This window comes from Pleuronectes platessa, chromosome 16 (genome assembly GCF_947347685.1).
Source record: "Pleuronectes platessa chromosome 16, fPlePla1.1, whole genome shotgun sequence".
In the NCBI taxonomy this organism is placed as follows: Eukaryota; Metazoa; Chordata; class Actinopteri; order Pleuronectiformes; family Pleuronectidae; genus Pleuronectes; species Pleuronectes platessa.
The window spans coordinates 5,458,998-5,481,967 of record NC_070641.1 but is presented as its reverse complement, the minus strand read 5'-3'; the positions used below and the strand labels follow the sequence as shown (position 1 = coordinate 5,481,967).

The 22,970-nt window shown below is 40.1% G+C and overlaps 2 protein-coding genes across 3 annotated transcripts; one reads left to right on the top strand and one right to left on the bottom strand.

Annotated features, from left to right (window-relative positions):
- Positions 1-687: 687 nt before the first annotated feature.
- Positions 688-10,085, bottom strand: LOC128458183 (pyruvate dehydrogenase (acetyl-transferring) kinase isozyme 2, mitochondrial). The gene is made up of 11 exons (XM_053442898.1): positions 9,820-10,085; positions 8,923-9,064; positions 7,012-7,083; positions 6,680-6,867; positions 6,453-6,542; positions 5,590-5,667; positions 5,386-5,462; positions 4,915-5,013; positions 3,804-3,914; positions 3,597-3,710; positions 688-2,678 (listed from the first exon to the last, which is right to left on the bottom strand). The coding sequence occupies exons 1-11, from the start codon at positions 9,947-9,949 to the stop codon at positions 2,535-2,537; spliced, it is 1,245 nt and encodes a 414-aa protein (XP_053298873.1). The 5' UTR covers positions 9,950-10,085; the 3' UTR covers positions 688-2,534.
- Positions 10,086-15,974: 5,889 nt separating this feature from the next.
- LOC128459221 (ly-6/neurotoxin-like protein 1) lies at positions 15,975-22,948 on the top strand. Of its 2 annotated transcripts, XM_053444334.1 has the most exons (5): positions 15,975-16,133; positions 16,907-17,008; positions 17,401-17,577; positions 19,312-19,437; positions 20,162-22,921. In XM_053444334.1, the coding sequence occupies exons 1-5, from the start codon at positions 16,037-16,039 to the stop codon at positions 20,335-20,337; spliced, it is 678 nt and encodes a 225-aa protein (XP_053300309.1). In that variant the 5' UTR covers positions 15,975-16,036; the 3' UTR covers positions 20,338-22,921. The 2 variants fall into 2 exon arrangements, with proteins under 2 accessions (XP_053300309.1, XP_053300310.1); XM_053444335.1 differs by lacking the exon at positions 19,312-19,437 and having other exon boundaries at positions 20,162-22,948.
- Positions 22,949-22,970: the final 22 nt, after the last annotated feature.

The following is a 22,970-nucleotide window of genomic DNA, read 5'->3' as shown; positions in this document are numbered from 1 at the left end:
GTTAGAAATCATGCTTTGTCTTTAAGTTTGGCATAGGGGACATAATGGGCAAGATTCACAATCCTCATCTGGTATGGCAACGGCAGCCGCTCTGGCCATGTGAGAAGTGCCACCCAGAGAGGAATCAGTTCAAAGCACTTGTTACCATTGATTACAAATTATCAAAACTGAAAGATGTCATACTTTTTTATATCAGAACCCAGTGACACCTGAGGTACTATTCTCCATTCAAATGGAGAATAGTACCCTCAATTTATTATTATTGTAGATGTTGACCTGCTGTAATTTAATCCAACCCTGCAATCTTTTTTGCTTTGATGCTGGACCATATCTACAAACCGTCACATCATCAGTCCAATCAATACTTTATGAATAGGACGTCAATAGTTGTAATACGCACACACATATCGCTGCGTGGTAACTGAGGTGCCAGTAAACACACCCTGCATGGTGGCCAAAGTCCCTGTGCTGGCCCTGATACTGTTCAGAGTTATTCCAGGTCATCTATACACACTCACGCACACACGCACGCACGCACACGCGCACACGCACACACGCACACGCACAAACACAGACATACACACACATCTTCCCACTCTTTGTTTTGTAGTTCATTGTTTGTTCTGGTTTAGTGCAACTTGCTTTAAAATTCCTGTTCTGTGAGACACACAGCTTCAAACCCTGGAATACACACAGTCCTCCCCCAATATTTATTGAAATACAAGACAAAAGTTTGATTCATTTCAGAATTATTTATATTTTCTTTAGAAAAATAGAAGTCCAATATGAACAGTTAACTTCAAATTTACAAGAGAATACAGGCACTTGAAAAAAGACACAATAATAGTGTCTGAGACACACACAATCTGTATCTGTGACACAATATACAGCACAGAGTTGAAAAACACATTTCAGTTTGGATTTGTTACAGGTCATCTGCAACTCAGTGATTGAGGCGAACACTTTCCACACAGTTCTGATACTTAATGGATAACCACAACTGTCAATAGAAGACATGCTTATACAACTCTCTGACAGTGATACACGTACTTGCTTATCTCGAACTAAATGATCTTTGATTCTCGTGTACTATCAGTATCTGGACAATTGAACAACAACGACGACGACAACAACAACAACAACAACAACAACAACAACAACAACAACAACAATGCAGGAATTCCAGAGAGGGTTTACATAGATGATTTGTTCAAGATAAACTTATTTAAAATCAGCCAAGTGTCCTGTCTGACTGATTCCCTGGAAAACTAACCAGTCACACAACGTAAGAAGGTATTTTGTTTTCTCATAGCAAAAACGACTTTTTAGTTAAAGTGCACAAGCGGAGGGAAACATCCTAGGGCGTCTTTAAACTGAAAGACTGAAAACATCTTTATTTAAAAAGAACAGCAAGACACAATAACATTTATGTGAAATGCCTTTTTTCTTCTGAGGTAAGTGGTGCATTGATTTAAAGCTGAAATACATGTGTACTGTTATCTGTCCTAGATTTAGCAAGGTTCTTCAAACTTCTTCTGAGAAGCCCTCGTCGGACCCATTCCATCAGATTTGTTATCATGTGGGCTCAAAGAAAACTGATCCTGAAAGTATATTAACAGTTTGTATGCTAGAACTGATGCAACGGCTTCAGACATTGCAAAGAGTTGGAATGCTTACCAATGTTTAAAATGGTTTTTAAAATGAAACCATTTATCTCCAATATTTAGGCCTGATCGATGAATCATTTTAAACCTGTTCGTAAACAAGATTTGAAAGAATGAAAAAAATTCAGCTTCCAAAAAGTAAAAAAGGTTTAGCGTTGTTATAGTCAGTAACCACTGACTCTCCTCGTCATTAAGACAACGGCGCATGGTGAATTTAGTCAGGTGTGGCCAAATTTGGCTAACGTGGGGTCAACTTTCTCCCGGCACACCCCTGACTTCAGATAAAATGGAAACTATCTAACTAACTAACTTCCTTTACCTTAGAATGGGCCCTTCATATTTAAATACTCTAAATTTATATCAGGAACAGGTCCTCTCTATGGATGTTTTTCACAGTAGCCTAGACTGATGGCTACATTAGGTTCTCCTTCATGCTTTGACATGCAACTTCACCACTAGATGTCCCTCAATCCTACACTCTGAACCTTTAAATCACAATCCTATTAATTGCCAGAAAATGACCACTGTATATCTTAGCTCAACATCTCTCTCTCTTTCTCTCTCTCTCAGTCCACTATCTTGAGTCACAGTATCAGCCCTGTCTCTTCTTTTATCTACAGCACACATGCAAAGAAAAGAGGGGAAGATATGGGAAGAAGGTGCTCGCTCTAATCAAGAAAATTCCTGGATGATCTGGACATGCAATGCTCGGCCTTTTCTCTCTCTCTCTGCCTGGCCACACTTGATCACTTCTGCCCCCGTCCACTGCCGGGCTTATAGTTCTGGTCCCACAATGCCCTGCCTTTGAAGGACATTTAATGGTCGCCTTGTAAATGTTTGTGCCAAAAGTCACATGGCATCACGTCTGGATCACTTGGTGGCGCGGTAGACAGCCATGTCCAACGGCTCCTTTGAGGGACTGCACCAATCGTCCGCCTCCAAAGTCAGCTTGTAGTGACGCAGCGCAGTCTTGTTATAAACTGGCAGTCTCTCCACAGAGTCTGTAGAAAGTGCCTGCACACAGACACAGGGAAAAGACTTCAGTGCAGTGTTCATTTGCCATTAGTTTTTACTATGCCTTTGTCTGAACTAGACCTTGGACCATTGCTCTATATGCTGCAAACCATGGTGAGGTTGACTATATGACAGAAAAGCTTAGACATTCGAGATTTAAAGGCCCAGCTAATAAATCTAGATCTCAGAGGAAGTTCTTAATAGAACTATACAACAAGACAAAATAAAAAAATTAAATTTAGTTTGTGGTGCTTTTAGCAACAGGGGTAATTTGAAATAATAATATCTTTTTTCCATTGTACCTAACTCCAATGGAGAATTTTGCCATTTAATTTAATAAAAATGACAAGTACAACTTCATCGAAATACAAAGGATTTCTTAATTGTATAGTCCCAATTTTCTTGTCAAGAATAAGAGAAGATTGATACCACAATAAATGTGTATTCTGGAGCTGGTTAGCTCAGCTAAGCATAAAGGAGGGAAACAGTTTGAGTCTGTTAACTAAACTAATATTAGTATAAAGGCAACATTTATTGTCGGTATCAAGGACTTTCGGAACTCTTAACATCACTGCCAGATTGTTGCCAGGAAACCAGCAGAGGCCTTGAAGTTAAGGTAACAAGCTCCAGTTTGAATTGAGTGAATTATTACTCTCATATCTCTTTACACAAAAAGGGAAATAGTCAATCGATCCAATTTCAAATTTTACATTTGAATTTAGGTGACTTGACTGATAAGTAATATATTAATCCTCCAGTTACATTTGAAGTTAGCTGGCTAAGACAATAAGTGTCTTTATCTGACATATTAGGATTAGTTGAGCCATATGCAGAGAATGGGGCCCAGAGCAAATCAGTCCATCTTTCATATATCAGGCAATATGTTGGTGCAAACGTGTGTGTAGCTGCATATATTACCTTCAAGTGAATGATAGTGTTAGTGCCATGACCCTCCATAGAGTAGAGCTGTAAGTCTCCCTGGAAGTAGCGAGCGTAGAGCCGAGAGATGGGCAAACCATAGCCAAAACCAGCCTACCCACACACACACACACAAAAACACACATTAGCTCTTCTCACATATTAACATTGGGTTTGAACGGTGTGACTCGTGTGTGATTTGTTTACCAGTGGGGCTCTGTGTTTGTCTCCTATGGAAGGCCTGGGCGCTGTGGAGTACAGGTAGCTGAACAAGCGCTCTGTCTTCCTGAAAGGAACGCCACCTCCTCTGTCACTCATCTGGAGAGAGAGACGCATATTATAGAGTCGGCTCATTAAGAGAGGGCGAAGAGAAAACCTACAGTTTTGGTACACTGTTTATTAAACATAAACACAGGATTGATCATCTTTCTTTCTGAGGACACTGACAGAGACATGCACTCACAACAGGTAACAGTGTGTTTGTTTATTTATGTGTGTGTGTGTGTGTGTGTGTCTCTGTCTGAGGAGCAAAGGTTGCAGAAAACAGCTATGTGCAGAGTTGATCCTGTCTAAATATGTGTGCGTGGTCTACCATGAATGTGCTTGGTATCTGGGCAGATAATGTAGGTTTATGAGGTTTATATAACCTAATCACCGCTGTACAGAGGTGGGACAGGGACAGAAGATCAAAGGGGCAATTGTGAAAACATGTCACTTCAGAACGAGGACTAGAGGAAAACATTCTCTCTTTCTTTTCATAGATTTTTCTTAACAATCCTCACTTACATAATCTTCTTAGAGGACACATGATGTGTGTGTAACATACTTCCGTAGGGCTGTTTTACAGGATGGATTAGTGTGATTTTTTTAAGTGGACAAGTTTTAGTTGTGCCATTTCTGGTTCTATTCTTGGTTTGTTTATCCTTCTTTCAAGTTGTGCAAAGTACTGTTGCATATTTTTTCAGCAGTGAACTCAACAAACCTTTCCCCCAATAACTAGAAGTATGTTTACTTCAAATTTCACTGGAAAATATTGTTTCATTTCATTTTAACTTTTAAACTTTTAAATGTTTAGGATCACACCAATTCAACAGTTGAGTAATTATCTTTTGAATTGAGATTTTAAATAAAATGTCAATTCATTAAATTAAACCCCACCCACCAAAGAAAACTTAGCATAGTATTGCATTGACTGATATGTATGAACTCTTCCTATAAGCAAACATTGACATAGATATTTTCATCTGAGTAAAAAATGCATTTATGTTACTAACTTGACGATTAAAGAGTCTCTGCATTTTACAGAAGATTTACTCACCTTGATGGACAGGTCCTCTCCACCAAGGGCGACCATGACTTTGATAGGTGGGAGGGTCCTGCTGGCCTCATGGTTCTCAATGGTGGCTCTCATTGCATTCTACAGAGAGGACACAGAGAGAGTTACAAGCTGTTTGATAGCCAGTAGATTATATTGACATGATATTAAAAAGCAAGTTATAGATGCTGCATGAAGTGTGATGTACTATAAAAACTATACTGAATGTGCCTCATCGCTATTGTTGTGGGTGCACCTTGTTATAACAGTAGATTCCACAGAGTAGACATTTCAAACATCATTCCTGACACAAGCAACCACTGCATATAGATGTTTATAGAAAAAAGCTGCTAAGATAAGTCTTGCCTAATTGATAAATAAATGAAGATGTGACCTTGGCCTGTGGCAGATCGATCAATAATAAGACACTAGTGAGGGTTTTTTTTTCTGTGCAGATCTAATATCGTTAATTACCTTGAAGAGTTCAAAGACCATGTGGTACAGGTGAGAAGGGATGTATGAAATCTGGATAGGCTCTCTGAGGCTGTTGGCTGGGGGAGAGAGAAAATCGGTCAAATGCTCTGTAGGCGCACCCATCAGCAAGTGTGTGTTTGTGTGTGTGTGTGTGTGTGTGTGTGTGTGTGTGTGTGTGTGTGTGCGTGTGTGTGTTTATCTCACCATTCATCTGCCTCAGCTCCAGCTCTGGTGATCCCAGGTAATACTGCTCACACAGCAACTTTGCACTCTCATAGGCATCTAGAGAGCGAGGGAGAGGAAAAACAACATCATAAAATAAACTTAATGATAAACCTATGTGATAAATACATCTGTACATCATATGTACATCATACATTTATCATCAGTATTATCATTGACCTCAATCAGCAGCTCTGACTCTGAAACAAGCCTGTACTAGCAGCCTGCCAGACTTCATTTCAGGGGGTGGGGAGCTTTGTTCCTCTATGAATCCCCCAAAGTGACCCAGACACTTTACTATATGAAAGTAAATCACTATGGGATGTTTATAATGGCCGTGGGGACACAACGTCCTGGCTTGCTTGAACAGAGCAAGACCCTTACAGTTGGAGCTAGCAGTTTTGAAATGCTCCTCCTCTGCAATGTATTGGACAAAACCTGAGTACACTGTACTGCTGTTGTATAAGGACTGACATCCGATCAGGGCTGGATAAACACACTAGAGCTTCCTGGAGGGGAAATTAGGTGTTGTATCTGCTATGTTTAAGACCTGGCCAGTGGTGGGATGACACATAGTATATAATATTTAGTTTGTTACGGTACATCTTTCATGTAACTTGAGTAGATTTATATTTGGCTAATATTTACTTTTAGTCCTCCCCAAATATCTGTACTTCGGCTACACTCCAAGAGCACTTTTGTTTTTAATAATTTACGTATATATTTAAAAGCAAGTACTTACTTACTCTTTCTCGAGTAGAAAACTTAATGTCAACTTCGGACCTTCTAAATAACGTGCATTTGAAAAAAGAAAATCTATTTTAAAACCTGTAATTTCTCCATACCTCGCACAACCTCTGTCACATCACATATGGAGTCGATGCAGCCTATGGTGCTGGGGTGGGTGGGGTTTGTTTTCCCGTTGAAGACTAGAGCTGCAAGAGAGCAGAGACAAAGGACATCAGTTCTTCTTACTGCAATACCACTAGCCGCAGAGGTTGAAAAGCTCTATATTGACATATTATAACCAATCGTTGCTTTGTTTTGTTTGTGTATGGTGGGGGGGACTCACTGTGCTGGTTGATGAGCATGCGGATGGAGATGCGGCTGGTGTAGAAGCGATCCAGGAAGTACTGGATGTTGTGGTCGGTGACGGCGTCGTGCTGGCCAAAGGCGTCTTTGTACTCGATAACTCCCTGAGCCATGGTGGGGACGACATCATTATGCCGGTTCCTGATGGACTCCAAGACCTCCACAAACCTGAGGGTGGAGGAGACAGAGGAGAGAGACGACGGGAGGGGACGTGACAGAAGGAGAGGAAGGAGGCAGGGGTCAGGTTAAAGTAGAAGAAAGTGAAAGAAGTGCTATCATGTTCTGCTCTGTCCTGCCCTGTCTTGTACTCACGTCTCGAGGACACTGTGGTCATCAGGGTTCTTGTCCAGAAACTCAAGGATCTCCATGAGGCTGTCGTTGTACCTGAGAGAACACAAACACAGAAGAGTTCCTGAGTATCTGGCCAATTCCAGCCATCGGGGATAGTGGTAGCTACAGCATGGTAAACACACTGGTATACAGATTATCCTCGCTACAGTTTGAATCATCGGGACAGTCTAGTGGGATAGCAAGGCAAAAAAACAGAGAGGAGTGGCTTGGGCTGTGGAGAGAAAAATGTAAACACTGCCATCCATCACCAGTACTGACATGTAATACGGATGCTTACGTAACCCTGTAGTCCTTAGTCCTGCCTGCTGTCTGTCATTAGAGACGCATGGACAGCAAGTAGCATGCTTTTCCTGTTATGGCATGTAAACACAATTTGCTCTGTGGATCATGGGATTACTCATTAAAGAAAAACAACTTCTGAAACCACCAAGAACTTTGTAGTTAATGTTTTTTTTGGTTTCATAACTATGCTCAGTGTCTGTGCTACAGACTCTGAACTTGCTACTCTGCAGAAAAAAATCTGTTTCACTTTGCACACTATCAGATCATCTGTGTAAGTGTGTTGTACACGTTCCTATGAAGTTCAGGGGCATGTTAATGTATTGATTAAAACCCTCCTGACCCTCTGGTTTCAGACCAGGTTTTTGTTGATCAATCACATTACAAGGTCTCGGGATATCAATGCATTAACAAGGTCACAGACCAAATCTCATTTCAGATAATTCCCAAACCACAAAAACAACTAATCTACCTAGTAATTTTACAAACGTGTCTGTCTGTCTCTCCGTCTCTATGTCTGTCTGTATGTGGATATACTGCTATTGTGTGAGTGTGTTGAGAAACTACTTCCAGGGAGCAGTTCCTTGAAAGCACACCACAGCAGGATGTCAGGATTTTGAAAAAACACAGATGCTGTTGTTAAACTGGCCTAAACCGGTCCACTGCACGATTGTTTTTTTGCTTGTTCTGAACTAAGTAACAGTGATTTGAGCTCAGGGTCATTTTTAAATAAGTTTCTCTGCAATATTCTACATAAGCAACTTCGCAAATTTTCCCAGATCGGGAGCATTTCAAGCTTCCAATATTGAGATCTGAGAAAAAAGTCAAATGTTTATGACAAAAGATGAAATTAAGCTTGAATTAGCCTTAAAACACTAACAATAAGTAATAGCAGAACTTTTTTAGGATCCAGTCAAACATCAGTTTTCAAAATACTCTTGACTTGTTTTTTAAAATCTTGAAGGATCTTGAAATGTTGGTGTTTAACACCTTCTCATGGATGACGTGGAAGTTTCATTTCACTACTACTTTGATGCTCAGCAGAGAGATCACTGTTCTGAACATCATGTTCCCCTCAGCTGCAACAACAAGGAAGACGAAAACGTAAGAAGAAAGGCGGGGGCTGGAGGAGGAACTGGGACAAAGTTCAGGCACCCTCTCACCCTCCCTCTCTCCTGCCTTGCTCTCTAGTGTAATTATGGATTTTGTTGGGGCTTACACTGTTGGCCTGCTATTAATAGCAATTGGATTAAAAACCTGACAATACTTCATAATGAAGGTTTGAAAGATGTGAATCATCCAACATGCCTTTTTTGCTCAAACATGACAATATCAAAGTGTGCAAAGTTACATTAAAGTATTAAAACCAATAATTCAAATGTGTTTTCAATGTTTTTTACTGATCTCATTTTGGAAAAACAAAAGGAGGCATCAAGTAACAGTATTTTCAGAAATATGAACCGGGAGTTCTTTCCAGGACAGCAGGGACACATCAGGTCTGTCAGTAAACAAGTCAGTAAAACCTTTGCTGTTCAATCAAGTGTTCTCCTAAACATTTGGGTGAGCGCTCAGTAGTTAGCTGCTGTTTCTCACCAGGTCTGGACCAGCCGGACGGAGGGTGTGGCCAGCAGCCGGTTGGGCAGCAGGTTGATCTCCTTCATGATGTTGCACAAACGCACAGGTAGCTCCTGGCGAAGGAAAACAAACGACGTGCGCTCACAGGCATTGGTTGAACCTGAAGGGCAGAGACGAGCGGGATAACAAACAAGTGTAAAAGTTATGACTGGTTTACATAACGATTTGATTCACATTCATCTAGACTCGTGAGGTTTGCAAGAGTTGCGAGAATGAAACTGTGCATTCAAGGGACAGGCTGCTAAACAAAGAGCTGAGTCCATGCTCCATGAAAGTTTTTTTTTTTATGTAGCCAGTTATGTAGCTATTAATAGTTACAAACTTGCAAATATGGGTGGCAAAACTGTTATAAGCTACAAAAAAAACATCATGGCTTCGCCTCACATATCTTCACATGCATCATCATTGTTTTCACTGTCAAGTGCATTAACACGAGCAACGTTCATTGTTTCTAACTGCAAACATCATCATTGGACATCAGGGAGTTCACAACTGATCTGACACCTTCAGCTTAACTGACAATGATAATGAAATCAAGCCAATGAGACACATTAAGAATCATATAACAGGACGGCTCTTCCTGCTGATAACCTGTGGACATCTGTGGCCCCTACTGCACCACTGAGATTGTAGCATAAAGATGCAACTGAACTTCAGAGTTTCTCAACAAATCTTTCCTCAATCATATTATCATTTTGTTTTAAATTGTAACAAGGACTCTGAATATCTCTATTAGGCTTCAATCCTGCACTTGAATGTATCTCTTTTATATTAAACGCACTATTATATCAGCATTTCAACTTGAGTATAATCAATCCAATGAAGGTAGGTGGGTGAAAGATGGGTCACACTCACCAAAGTCCAAGAACTGCTTCATTGACAGAGGAGATGGGGAGAACTTGGAGAAGTGGTCTATGTGTTTGGGCACGTTGGCCAGAGCTGCAGCCTTCACCACAGAGCGCAGCAGCTTCATCCTGCTGGCCATCCTCAAAAAGATGGATTATCAGAAACAACAGGAACAAAAGAAAACAGGATGTGAAATCCTCTGGAGTGAGACGACTTCGTTGACAGTCACTGAGACGATCCCTTACGAGCTGCTGCTGTTCCGCACGAGACTCTTATTTATCACACGACGTCAGCCTATGGCGGGGCGGGGTAGGCGGCGGCCGGCCAATGGGATTCGAGCACTCCCGGTCCGCGCTCACTGTAGAAAGATAGTCAACAAGACGTGACCCCGTCACACAGATTTTTACATAACGTCCATTCTGAAAGATAAACAGCTCAGTCAATGACATGTCACCGTGTGTGCTGTCATCACATCGACACATGATAAGCGTAGAAGCACAAACACTGGAAGTGACTCTGTTGCTAATTACTTACACGTACACGATTCACACAACAACACTGTGTCCGGTGGCTGAAAGTACTACACAACATAGCTGTTCGCTCTGGCTTCCAGCTGTGATCAAAAATACACTGAAAGAAGTCCATGGTGTAAACCCAATGTTGCAAAAATTTAAAATATTTGACTTATGTTATACACACATTTGTTAAACAGATGTGGATCATTTATGATCATTTTAAGATTTGCTTTAATGTTTTAATGTTGAATATATTTAAGTTCCCTACGTTAAAACAACATGACTTTGTATGTCAATATACAGTTTTTGATATGTTCAGTATATTTAATAATATACATATAATATAATAATTGAAAACTACAAACAGTGTTGATCTGTTACATATATTAAGGCTTGTACACAAAGTTTCAGTGTGTAAGATTTAGGGGAAAGGGATCTATTGGTTTGAAAATTAACATGAAATAGTTTGAGTCATATTTTGACTAGTAATAATCTAAATTGTACGAAATTTTGTTTTATTTAACCTAGAATGGGCCCCTTTTACTATATCTATATTATACGGTAACCCAAACTGGACAATCTAAGCACATTTTGAGTTTTTATGACAACTGAAGGCAACCACATGTTCTCTTTCATGTTTGGAATGGGAGGGCTTGGTGAGGGGTATTCAGCTGCAGCATGCAGCTCCACCACTAGATGTCACCCTAGATTTTATGGGCTATTTTGTTCTGGGCTGATTGCTGCAAAATGGTGGCAGTGGCAGTTAGGGTTTGGCAACAATACTCTAACTGGTATATCTTAAATCTATCATTCTTGCTGATTGTGGACTTATGCTGTCGATGTCTGTTCTCACGGATCTGTGTACCTAGGCTGATTGTTGGGCATCATGCAAACTGGGTTTGACACAAGGTCAGCAGCCATACTTGGGTTGAGTTATTTCCTCTGACCTGCTAAATCTACCATCATGATTTTATAGTGCAGCTTTAGTTTACAGTATAAGATGTAACAGAAAGGTACGGATTCAACAGTTTAATGTTTCATTATCAATATTTATTTTACAACCCTAGAAAATATGCATATTAGGGAACATTACCAATATACAGTGTATCAGGCTAACTGGTAATCACAAATGACCTGGATTTATGTAGCAATGTTTCTAGTCTTAAAGACTACTCACAGCATTTAAATTGCATTCATCCATTTACACACATATTTAGCTCTTCTGCTGCACTTTTCTATCCTACATCATTCACACAGAGCCATCAGGGGAAACTTGGGGTTCAGAGCCCGGACCAAAGATGCTGAAATTGTGCATCCTAGGGGCAGAAGTCCGACAGTGTCTTCGCTATACCCACATGAAGTAATTTCCCCATCCAATGAAAATGTTGATGAATGAACTTTCCTGAGGCAGCAGAGAGTGATTGTACAACACAATCTCCCAGTAGCAAATGAAACAACAGAACAAAATCATCATCTTTCCGTCACAGTTCTTACAAATCAGAAAATTATACAGGGAGGAGCGGCTGGGAAGCCTTCTTTCTGATTGTAAGGGTTTTTTCTTACATTCTGATCTTATTGTAGGAGTTAGATTGGATTGGATTTGCTTGTGGTATTGCATCTTTCCGGACTTAATTGATAAAATCAGTTCGATGAAATCACAAAATGTGGTTAGCTGAAGTTTCAGGAAAATGTTCATACTTAGTCTGAACTAAAATTATTAAAAGATTGCTCTTATTCTAAGATTTGATGAGACAAACATATCCACAAAATGAAACATGAGGTTATTTAATCACATTTATCACAGTCTCATTAGTTTATCTAATTAATCTTATAAGGTCATAGCAAGGACGCACCATCAGCTTTGGTCTTCTTCTTTTTTTACATTATTATGTGACCCTGAATCAATTAAACCACATTTCCTCAAAATCTCAGGTATGTTTTAAAAAAAACATGACATGTGTCACCCCATAACAAGCTACAACTATTTTCACAACTGTTATTATACATCTGTGAATAACATTAAGTGGATGTCGCAGGAACCAAAAGTACATTCACCACAACCTGAAATATAATCTTTGCTTGTGTTAGTACCATTTATGTTACACATGTTTGATCTCACAGGTTGAAGAGAAGTGTTTCATGTTTTGTTTTTTTATATTTTCAGAAATGTGTAGTGATGTGCACAACAGGGTGCTGAGGACATAACATACGGACACATATATTATTGTTAGAGATGGACATATTTTCAAAATTGCAACTGATCTCTTTAGATCAACAGTTGAGTCACTTCATGGAACTTGACCTCACCCAGTGGAAAGTGTCTGTGTGTGTTTGTGTGGAGTCCCTGGCAGTGATTCAAACTTTAATGCATTCCTCCCCCCTGTGACCTTCTTAGGCTTCCACACTGTAAACAAGCTATATTTGGGGATGCTGAAGGGACAGGGGAAGGTTTCACAAACAGGCAGATGAATACCTTCAACAGTAGCTACAGCTGTGGAGGTATGGTTTTACTCAAAGGTGAAAAGTTCCAAATCATATAAAACCACAAATCACTGAAATTCACTTCTTCTTGTAACCTGGTATCTTCATCAAATATAACAGAACTTTACTTATTTGTCTGATGTGTTTCCCAAATAATAATCATGATGATGAGTCAACCTGCTTTCAGAAAGACAGCAAATATGTATCTAATGGTGATCCACATAAACTGATATTAATTGTATGACGCTGATGTTATCATTATGATATTTTACACTCAGAGCTGCAATTAGAACGACGCATGCAGTAAACACTTGTGGCAGAGAGCAACAACAGGCCATCAGTCACAGCAGGACTGTTTCCAGGCACAGACGGCAGACACTCCACTCCAGGAAAAGCAGAAGTCACGGCAGGAGTGTTTCCACGCCCAGATAGTTGATTTTCCTCTCAGGCGGCGAGGTCAGTTCAGGTGACTGCTGCAGTGGAGACAGACAGAATAGCTTCAGATGTTATTAACAGTTGGCATCAAACCACGGTTTAGAAGGATAATGTGGTATATTTACTGTTTACTGCCCTCAGCTAAATACACTTAAAAAATCTATTTGTTTTTTTATGCCTGCAAAAATCCTTGATATGATCATTCATCTGGATCACTTCAGTCGTTTTTTTGAAATTCTGATGAAAACACATGTTCCTTGGCAGAGGTACTTATTTATACTAATGTTCCTTAACACTACATTAACTACAAATAAGTTTGCGTACAGAAGAACGACTACAGGACAATAGGGCTGTCCCAACCCTCATCCGAGGATCGAGTTACATTGTTTGTCTCGCCCACAGTTGCAAGTTTGATTTGGAATTCATACACACTGGTGCAAGTTTTGCCTATTTTGGTTCTGCCCCTCAGCTCATTGGATATGAAGTTATGTTTCGAGCTTTAGGTGCAGACATTCAACTTTAGCTTATTTTGAAGTGGACAGCATGGTGATGCAGTGATTAGACCTGTTGCCTCATGGTAAGATGGTCCTTAGTCCCAATCCCTCAATTCAAAGATGTGCAGATTAAATAGTACAGTATAGATACTGGATGGATGGATGGCACTTGGGTCACACATTTTTCTCCTCTCAAATTGGCAGTCTGTCAAATGACTGTGATTACATGTTTCACTTGATACATCTGAAAATAAGTAACAATTGTTTTTATTTAGATTCAATGTAGTGAAATACAGAGCAAAGATGACAGATTCCATGCCTGTGTCTGAATATACTGTGCACAAGTGTGTACTTTCACTTCAGAGATCTAAACCTCTCAACCTGAATATTTTCAGGAATAATTGGCTTTGAATGTACTATCCTCTTTACTAAGGTCCCTTCTCTGCATCGGTGGACAGCAGCAGGTGTGACTGCTCCTTTGGGGCTTTTTCTGAGATCATGGAACGTCAACTTTTGGAAATACAGCAATGCTGAAAAATGTGTGAGTTAGTACGAGATACGACACAATGACGAAGATTAAACTACTCATGTGTCTGAAGATGTTTTGAGACTTTCTTGGGACATAGAGCGCTCACAACAAGCCACATCTCCTTTGCTTCCTACTGTTCTGCTGAAATAATAAAAAGGCTAACTTGAACATTTGAATTCATGGAGCCCTTAAAGTCCCTACAGATGATATTTTTCAATCCTGTTCGCACAAGATAACTTTAGCACACAACAAGTTAACATGAATAAATATATTGTGCTCAAAAGATGATTTAGTAAAAATTCACATGAACCTGTTATAACTTCAGATGGAGAGAACAAAGTTTTTTTCATCTTGGAATGTAAGGAAACACATGCGATTGTAATCAGCAGAAATAATTTGCTGCACATGCCTTAACATGTTCCAACAAGGGGATTTTATTGTGTGAACAAGTTGATATCTTGTGTGTACAAGATAAATAAATATCCCCTGTGTAAACGTCCCGGGAGCCGCTTTAGTGTGATCATTGCTCTGTTTCTCCGATAGATGGCAGCGTTGTGTTTTACACAGTAACTTCCTAACCTGCTGCTGCTCACCAACTCAGTATAGATTATTATAGATCAGCAACAATTGTTGATTTTGACTCCAGCACCATATGTATTTTATCTTCAGGTGGCTGGTATAATATTGGGGCAAAATTGTTTCATCCCCATTTCTTACAAAGACAGAAATTGAGGGAATCCACACAGATAATAAAAAGTTTATAATTTTGATAATTCTAATAATTTCTAAATCATGTGCTTTCCTGACTTTTATTGACATATTTTACTACATGTCACTAACTTTGTGTTTTTTCCCCTCACATTCTCTCTCTCTCTCTCTCTCTCTCTCTCTCTCTCTCTCTCTCTCTCTCTCTCTCTGTGGTCTGTGAAGAGTAGCGAAGAACACTCCAATGAGTCACCATCACAACACATGTTATGTATGACTTTTACAGATTGGCTGGACTGGAGGTGAGGAACTTGGAGTAAAGCTACTGCTCTCTTTCTATTAGAAGGACCCAGTTTATTCAGGCATTTGATTGTGGTGGCTGTTTTTCCAGTCCATGTCTCAATTTGAGGAGGCCAGAACAAGCTCAAGTGATTATACTTTTTTTTTTACATATCATTTGGCCCCAGAACCCCCATTGGACCGCCCAACAAGACCGGGAGGATGTGGCTTGGAGAGCAACTTGTGGGCTATATGTTTTACCTAATTCAACTGTGTGCTGACAAGTTCAGACCAACGGTCATTTGCTTTTTTCCATGATTTTTAATAAGAACAGGGGTCAGATGCTCTCTATGTGCAATGAGGCACGAGTAAAAGATGGTTTATCAAGGACTCCTGACTGAAACTCAGATTCATTGTGAGATAATAAGCCTATGATACGGGAACACACAGTCTACGGCATGATGGGTATGCGCAGAGCGCACGTGCGACATCCCTGCCGAAAGTTCTCCCTCAGAAAGGTCCATCTATTTAATAGATACTCTCAAGGTGCTTCAGTTAGAATATCAAGAATAACTTAAGAAATGAATATATCCAGAAACACCATGTCTGTCTATTTACCTTTTTACATTCAGCATCTAGTTGAATACTGGAGCTGCCCCTGCACTACAAAGTAGAGTAGCTGGAGCTAGATAGAGAGAATATCAAAGTAAATGATCAGATAAACAGCAGATGAACTGGTTCCACAGCTGAATGATTAGTTAGCAAGTTATGTTCGGGGACTTTTATATATGCTGCAGTGTTTTCCGCTTCCAAACACTTACCAACCTCCACCAAACATGAAGCTGCTGCTCACTGTCTGTCTGACCTGGGCTCTGCTCTATACAGGCAAGTGACTTTCTCTGGGCATCTGATTTGTCTTACGCTGTTATCTGTATCCACACAGAATTATACTTTTGAAGTGTCATAGGATTGGTCATTTGTTAGAAGCAGCCATTCAATGTTTTCAATCGGGCATCTTTTTTCCACCTGCATCACATCAACTACAAAGGAATTTCACTACCGTCTACTCCAAAAGGCAATAGATTAAACATCTGTGAAAATATGATAAACACAGTACTACTTTGCTACAGTAACACTACTGTACTGTACCTCTATCACCTCATGTACCTCCTTTATGATTTGACTCACAAAACGATACAATCAGCATCTTCAAATTCAAATTCAAACTCAAATGTTGAGGTTTAGTTCTATTTTATGATGTTTATATATATTTTCTGTCATTTGAACACAGTGTAGGGTTTTGGGGGATGTATTATTTGTTATTGATAATTGTTAGCAGCCCTATTACAATTGTTTGCATGTGACAATTTGAATCAGGTTTAGATACATATGACTTTTCATGACCAGCTTAAATTTTTGATGATAAGTTAAGATTTTTTTGATGCAGGCCTTTTACAAAGGGTTGTTGTGTTTCCCTGTTTGTATGTTGCATGTTTGGAAAGTATCTCATCAGAAGGGTCAATCAATATTTCCTGAGTTTTACATGAAAAAAAAGTACTTGATACATGCAATACAAAGATGTGTGCTATAAAAGTGAAGATGAACATGCCATGGAACACATGAAATGAAACACAAATTATGTTTTCTTTGCATTCCAGCTGAGTCACTGCACTGCCATGTGTGTAAAAACGAAATGTGTTCCAACACAACCTCTGTCCAGTGTCCTGCCACAAGGTTAATGTGCCAAACTATCACTTCAGGTAGGTGCCATTAATCTATAGTACTCTGAGTCAAGTGCTTTTACATGAGCATAGTTAAAGGTGTATAGTCTGCCATGTGGCACCACCATGTTTCTCCAATAGCCTACAACAGAAAACACCAATTCCTATCGAAGGGAAAGGGCCTTGCAGGTTTTTCTGTGACCCGAGACCCAACCTAGGTGAGAGGTGAGTGGAGGGGTAATGAGTTGGCTGCATCTGCCACTAAATCCTACACAGCAAGCTTTTAATGAAGTATCAGTCAAACCGAATCAATAATTCAATCTTCTTGTGATGAGATAAAGTAGGTTATTGTTACAGGAGTGACTGAATCAGTTAACCATTAACATTTTGCTTATTTACCATTCCCATATTTTGTATTTCCTTCCCTCCAGTGAGGGGGACCGGTTCATCCGCTACTGTGACAGTGAATAAACAGTGTTCTTCCCTGCTGTCCTGCTTCACTCCGCTCGGCGTTGAGACTGAATGGTCAGTGAACCTCGGCTACTCACGGGAGGCCCACGCTCAGATTTGCTGCTTGACCGACAACTGCAACTCCCGGACGCTGCCCAGTAAGATTTAATCCAACTCTTATCAAAGGTCATAAAGAAATTCTGTAAAACCTTTATCAATTGCATTTCCAAGCCCAGGGCAAGTTTGTCTCGAATGCACTTATTTGCTATCTGTCTGAGATTGAGAGAATACTGATACCAGTCTTGTTGCCCATGGAGCAGGTGACAGGGTGTGGTTAGCTTAGCTTAGCACAAAGACTTTAAGGAAGGGAAAAAGCTATCATGTGTCTCATAAGCTGAAAAATGTTTCGCACACAACTCACACCCTTGTTTTGTCTAACTTGTTGTTGGGGTTCGTTTTGAGTCTGCCTCCACCTGCTCCCTATTATTATGCCAAGCTAGGCTTAGAAACTCAGTTGTGTCTAACACACAGACTTGACATGGATATCACAATCATTCTTTCAGTGAGCTTCTAAGGAACAGTTCATCATTTTTAGGAAAAGACTTTCACAAGAGTTAGATGTGAAGGTTATGAAACTATTATTTATAGCTATTTGGTGTAGTTTAGCACAAAGACTGTAAACAGGGTAAAAGTAACGTTTCATTATTTGGACCTGAGCTGGGCAGAGACCTTCCCCTACCCTGCCTCGTATTGGTTTAGTCTAATCTTCACTAATCCAAACCAATCATCTTTCTTCATTAAAAATAAAGTGGAACAGTTGCCTGCCTCTTTCCAAAGATGACAAAATCTACATATCAACTCCTCTAAAGATCAGTAACTAACAATTTATATTGCATTTGTTTAATCTGTACAAAACTCATTGTGTGCTGGAACAGTGTCTTCTTATGTTTTTTATTGGTGAGTACTACAGGAAGTTACTACTTCCTGGAGCTTTACAGGCACCGGAGTCTGGATTTTATAAAGCTCAACAATGTGGTTAAGGATGTAAAAAGAAACGCAATTTTTCTGAATACAGGTTTTGATTATTAGCCATAATAATGTAAGTATCCAAGGTAGACTTACCACAAGCGACCACATGGACAAACAACGTTATATGCTCCTGTAAAAGCCACAAGTCTGTACAATTATCAACTGCGTTTGAAGAGTTTCTTTCAAGATGTCAAGAAGAAGGAGTACATTACCCTAAATCTTTAGGTGTGATATTGACATCGCTGATTGGTGGAAATCACTGTTGCCATGGAAATGTTTACCACAACTGCGAAATGTTGGCTACGATTGGTTACAATCAGGTATGATTGGCTCGTAACTACGCTCCGTTGCTATACTATACATTGTATTAAACGTTGTATATGTACAAGATACAAACAACACTATATTGCAACAAATTCAAGAAGAAGTGCTGGAAGTTACTGGAAAGGGATCATTAGCGACGGTTTATGGGATGCGTAGTTCCTTCAAATAATTTATTTCCGTTTTCTGATATGTTTTAATAAAATGTTTTATGGTCAGGATTCATCTGGTCAGCCTGGTTCCAGATTAGCTAAAATATCAAGGGAGAAAATCAAGGAGAATTTAATCAGAACTGGAGCCATTCTAAAAGTGGAAGGTCCCTGTTGTGCTCTGTTGGCTTTGGACAGAGACAGGTGTCCCATACAGTTAAACTGCAGAGATGACAACAGAGGTTCTTATCACCAGTGAGGGGATGTCTAGTGCAGCCACAGTGACGATTCAGTAAAGTCAGTTCAGCTTGGGGTCTGGTTTTCTTACATGTACTAAAGACGCGCACTTTAAACATGTCTCCACTTTTTTTTCCTCATCTTACATATTTCCAGCTCCCAGTTCTTTCATGAATGGGAAGGTGTGTCCGGCCTGTGCGAGCTCAGCTGACAGCTCGTCGGGGACCTGCAACACAACATTGAACTGTGTGGGAGCTGAAGACAGCTGCTTCAATGGCAACAGTGAGTTCCTGCAGTGAAATTATGGTACAGTGATGCAGTTGATAAAGTGGCCACTGATGTCCAAGCTAGAACAGCAAACTTGAGCCTACCGCGATAAAACATGTAATACACAAGCAACTAAAATAGCTACCAATTTGAATATTAGATTCTATGATTGACCAGGATTTCAGATAACAGTGTATGGGAAATACACACATTCTAATTGGTCACTCAGTTATACAAAGACAGGACAATAACTTCCTCTATTTCTGTCTGTCTGTTTTTCACAAAGAAAGCAAGGAAATCCATAATAACTACTGAAAATCCCATACTCGATAATGATATTTAAATACCACTTCACTGAAAGGAGGCCGAGGTCATAGTTATTCAAACTATAACTTTTTACTGAAAAGGGTTAATACTGAGTGTAAAATAAAATAAATAATAATAATAATGATAATTTACTAATTTAATTTACAACATGTCTCATGGGGCGAAGCCATGCTGCAATTTGCCTCGCCCACATGAAACAAATGTTTAATCGCTTCCTGGCTAGCATCGGAAGTGAGCATCCTAAAAGCATGTTTCGGAAATCACACACCTCGAAATGACCATGTGCAAATTGAAGAGAGGAAAATTCTAAACAAATCCAGACACATAGTTTTCAATGCAGAATTTTGCCCTGCTGTAATTTCAGTGATATCTAAATGTTATTTTTTTGATAATTCATGTCCTTTCTCTGCAGCTACATCGAACATGCTGCTGCTCGGCTGTGTGACCAGATACCTCTGCAGCCCAGGGGCTGCTATCTTGGCCATGCTTGCTAATTACCCCAGTATCACATGTGAAGCACCATGGAGTGTCAGCATCAGCGCTATGCTGGTGACCCTTGCTCTTGCATTGCATAAAATCCTTGTTTAATTAATACATGTGCTCACACACACACACACACACACACACACACACACACACACACACACACACACACACACACATATACAGTAGGCAGTCGCTCACTGGAATGCAGAAATAAAAAACATTGTTTTTCTTCTGAAAATATTTGTCTCTGCACTGAACACAATGGATGACAAAGATATTTATCACAGGACTTATGCATTCATGGAATGTCACAATAGAGAACTGATAACACAAAACAACACCCACATAGACACAGGCAAAACCAAGCACATGCACCACAAACAGATATAATCCTAGAGATAAATAGATTGTAGATGTTGAATGCACTAAATGCAAGTCGCTTTGGATAAAAGCATGTGTCAAATGACATGTAATCTAATGTAATAAACCGACAGGTATGGAGGCACACAATTATGCTGAAGAACAGTAAAAGCATGTGCTGCAAGCCACAAATACACACACACACACACGTCTGCGTGACTTCTGAGGACATTGCATTGAGTTTCATTAATTTCCTGGAGACTTAACCATAATGTGTACTTGCCAAACACAATCCATTCGCCTAACCTTAGAATGAACCAAACCTACCACTATAGGGCAATAATATAATATTATAATCATCTTAAAATGTAATGATTTAATTTACCGTAATGATCGTAAGACTAGTCCCCATAATGTGACTGTAAGTTCCCACAACATAAGTGATATAGACCACACACATTAAGATCTAACTATATACACTCTCTCAAATCTTCACATCAGAGATAGAGATTAAAACACAACTTGAGGTAAGTGTCGAGCAGAGTTTCTGTATCTAACATGGCTCATGATTGTTCTGGAGTTTAAACCTCGAACTAATAACACTTGTATACTTTACTACATACTGTACGGATCATTTCAATGTGCAGCTGAGCAGAGTAACTTCTTAGATATTGTCTCAGACATCCCCTGTGCAACCACTCGTGTGAAAATGACCATACAGGGTACTCTCAGAACTACTACAAAACTAAAACTGTGCATTATTACCTGCACCAGAAGAGGCAATGTGTTAATCTGCGTTTGTTAGTTAGTAGCATTACACATGAACCGGGTCGTGGTGGCTGAGGGGTAGCGTGGCCGTCCTTCAATCTCAGTCTTCTCCATTTGCATGCTGAAGTGTCCTTGGGCAAGATGCTGAACCAAAGGAAAAAAAGTGCTGCTTATAGATGCACTGTATGTATGTGTGTGTGAATGGGTGAATGGCAAGCGCTTTGAGAGGTCATTAGGACTAGAAAAGTGCTATGAATAAATACAAACCATAAACCACTAGAGCTTTTTCTTCAATCTAGCCGATTAATAATTTCTTGACTTGTGTGGGAACCATATCGATCCACAGCTTTTAGAAGCTCGGCTCTAAACAACCCGACATGACCGTACTCACAACATACTGTATTTCTCCAGTTATTTATTCACTATTTATTTTACATGGTGTAACACAGGTGGTTGCTGTGGTGGTTTGACTCAGCAGTAAGCACACAACACAGAGCTTTGATCTCAGATTTGATTGCTGCACACATAATACAACACAAAAACTCCACACCACCGTGCCCCTTACCGTCTGGCTCCCTTGGCGCATGCTTCTCTTCATGCATGTATTTGATCTCTATGGTTTATGATCTCTTTTCTGTGTGTTGTGGCACTAGTCTCCACGTCCAGCCATGCCGCCACCTTTAAACACTGAGTGATTCACTAACTGCTGCACAAATCACTCCTTAGGCACAGCTGGGGGTGCTCTCCTGAGCCACCTCCACACCCACCCTCACTCTTTATTTGAAATTGGAACATTCATTCAAACGTTGGGAGGACAAGTTCACATTCGAACTGTAATGGCCGTCTCGAATTCAAAATATTCACTCTACAGGCGCATCAGACTGTCTGAAGTAATTTGCCTCATGACCCCACAGCGGGCGGTTGCTGTCAGCTGGACCTCTTGCCTCTCAGTGAAGTAAGCCAGTAATGCTGCGTTGTTTTGATATGAAAGTGGAGGACGCTAGAAAGAAAAGACGCCTTGAGTAGACAATTACGACAGAAAAGCATCTGAGAAGCCGTGTCTGGAGGTATTTTGGTTTCTACACTCTAGACAGTAAAGTACAGAGCTTAGGTTATGCCTGTTTGTCCTGTTTGGACTATTTAATCTGTGGGCTCACCTGTTTCCTTTCCACCCAAGTGAGGCCGCAGAGGAGGCACAACTGACAAGCGGAGTAAGGTCAAGTGCATCCCCAATTGTTTCCCACAGAATTCATTCAATCATTGGCGGTGTGCACGCATGAAGGTCAATCAAACGCAACAGATTCATGTGACAGGTGCACAGACTGAAGAGTGAAAGGTAAGTTCTCATGTAAGAGAACGAATATTAGCTTGCATGGACAGCTCCTGGTCTGGACTCTGTGATTGCAGCGGGACTGCTTGGCATGTCATGTTGGGGTTGTCCTTCGGGATGCTTACCCTCATCAAATGCTGCTAGAGACTTTAATCTTTAATCTTGAAGACTTTAATCTTGATGATGTTTTCCTGTACGTGGCATCTATTGCACCTCTGTCCGTCCTGGGAGAGGGATCCCTCACATGTGGCTCTCTCTGAGGTTTCTATATGGGCTA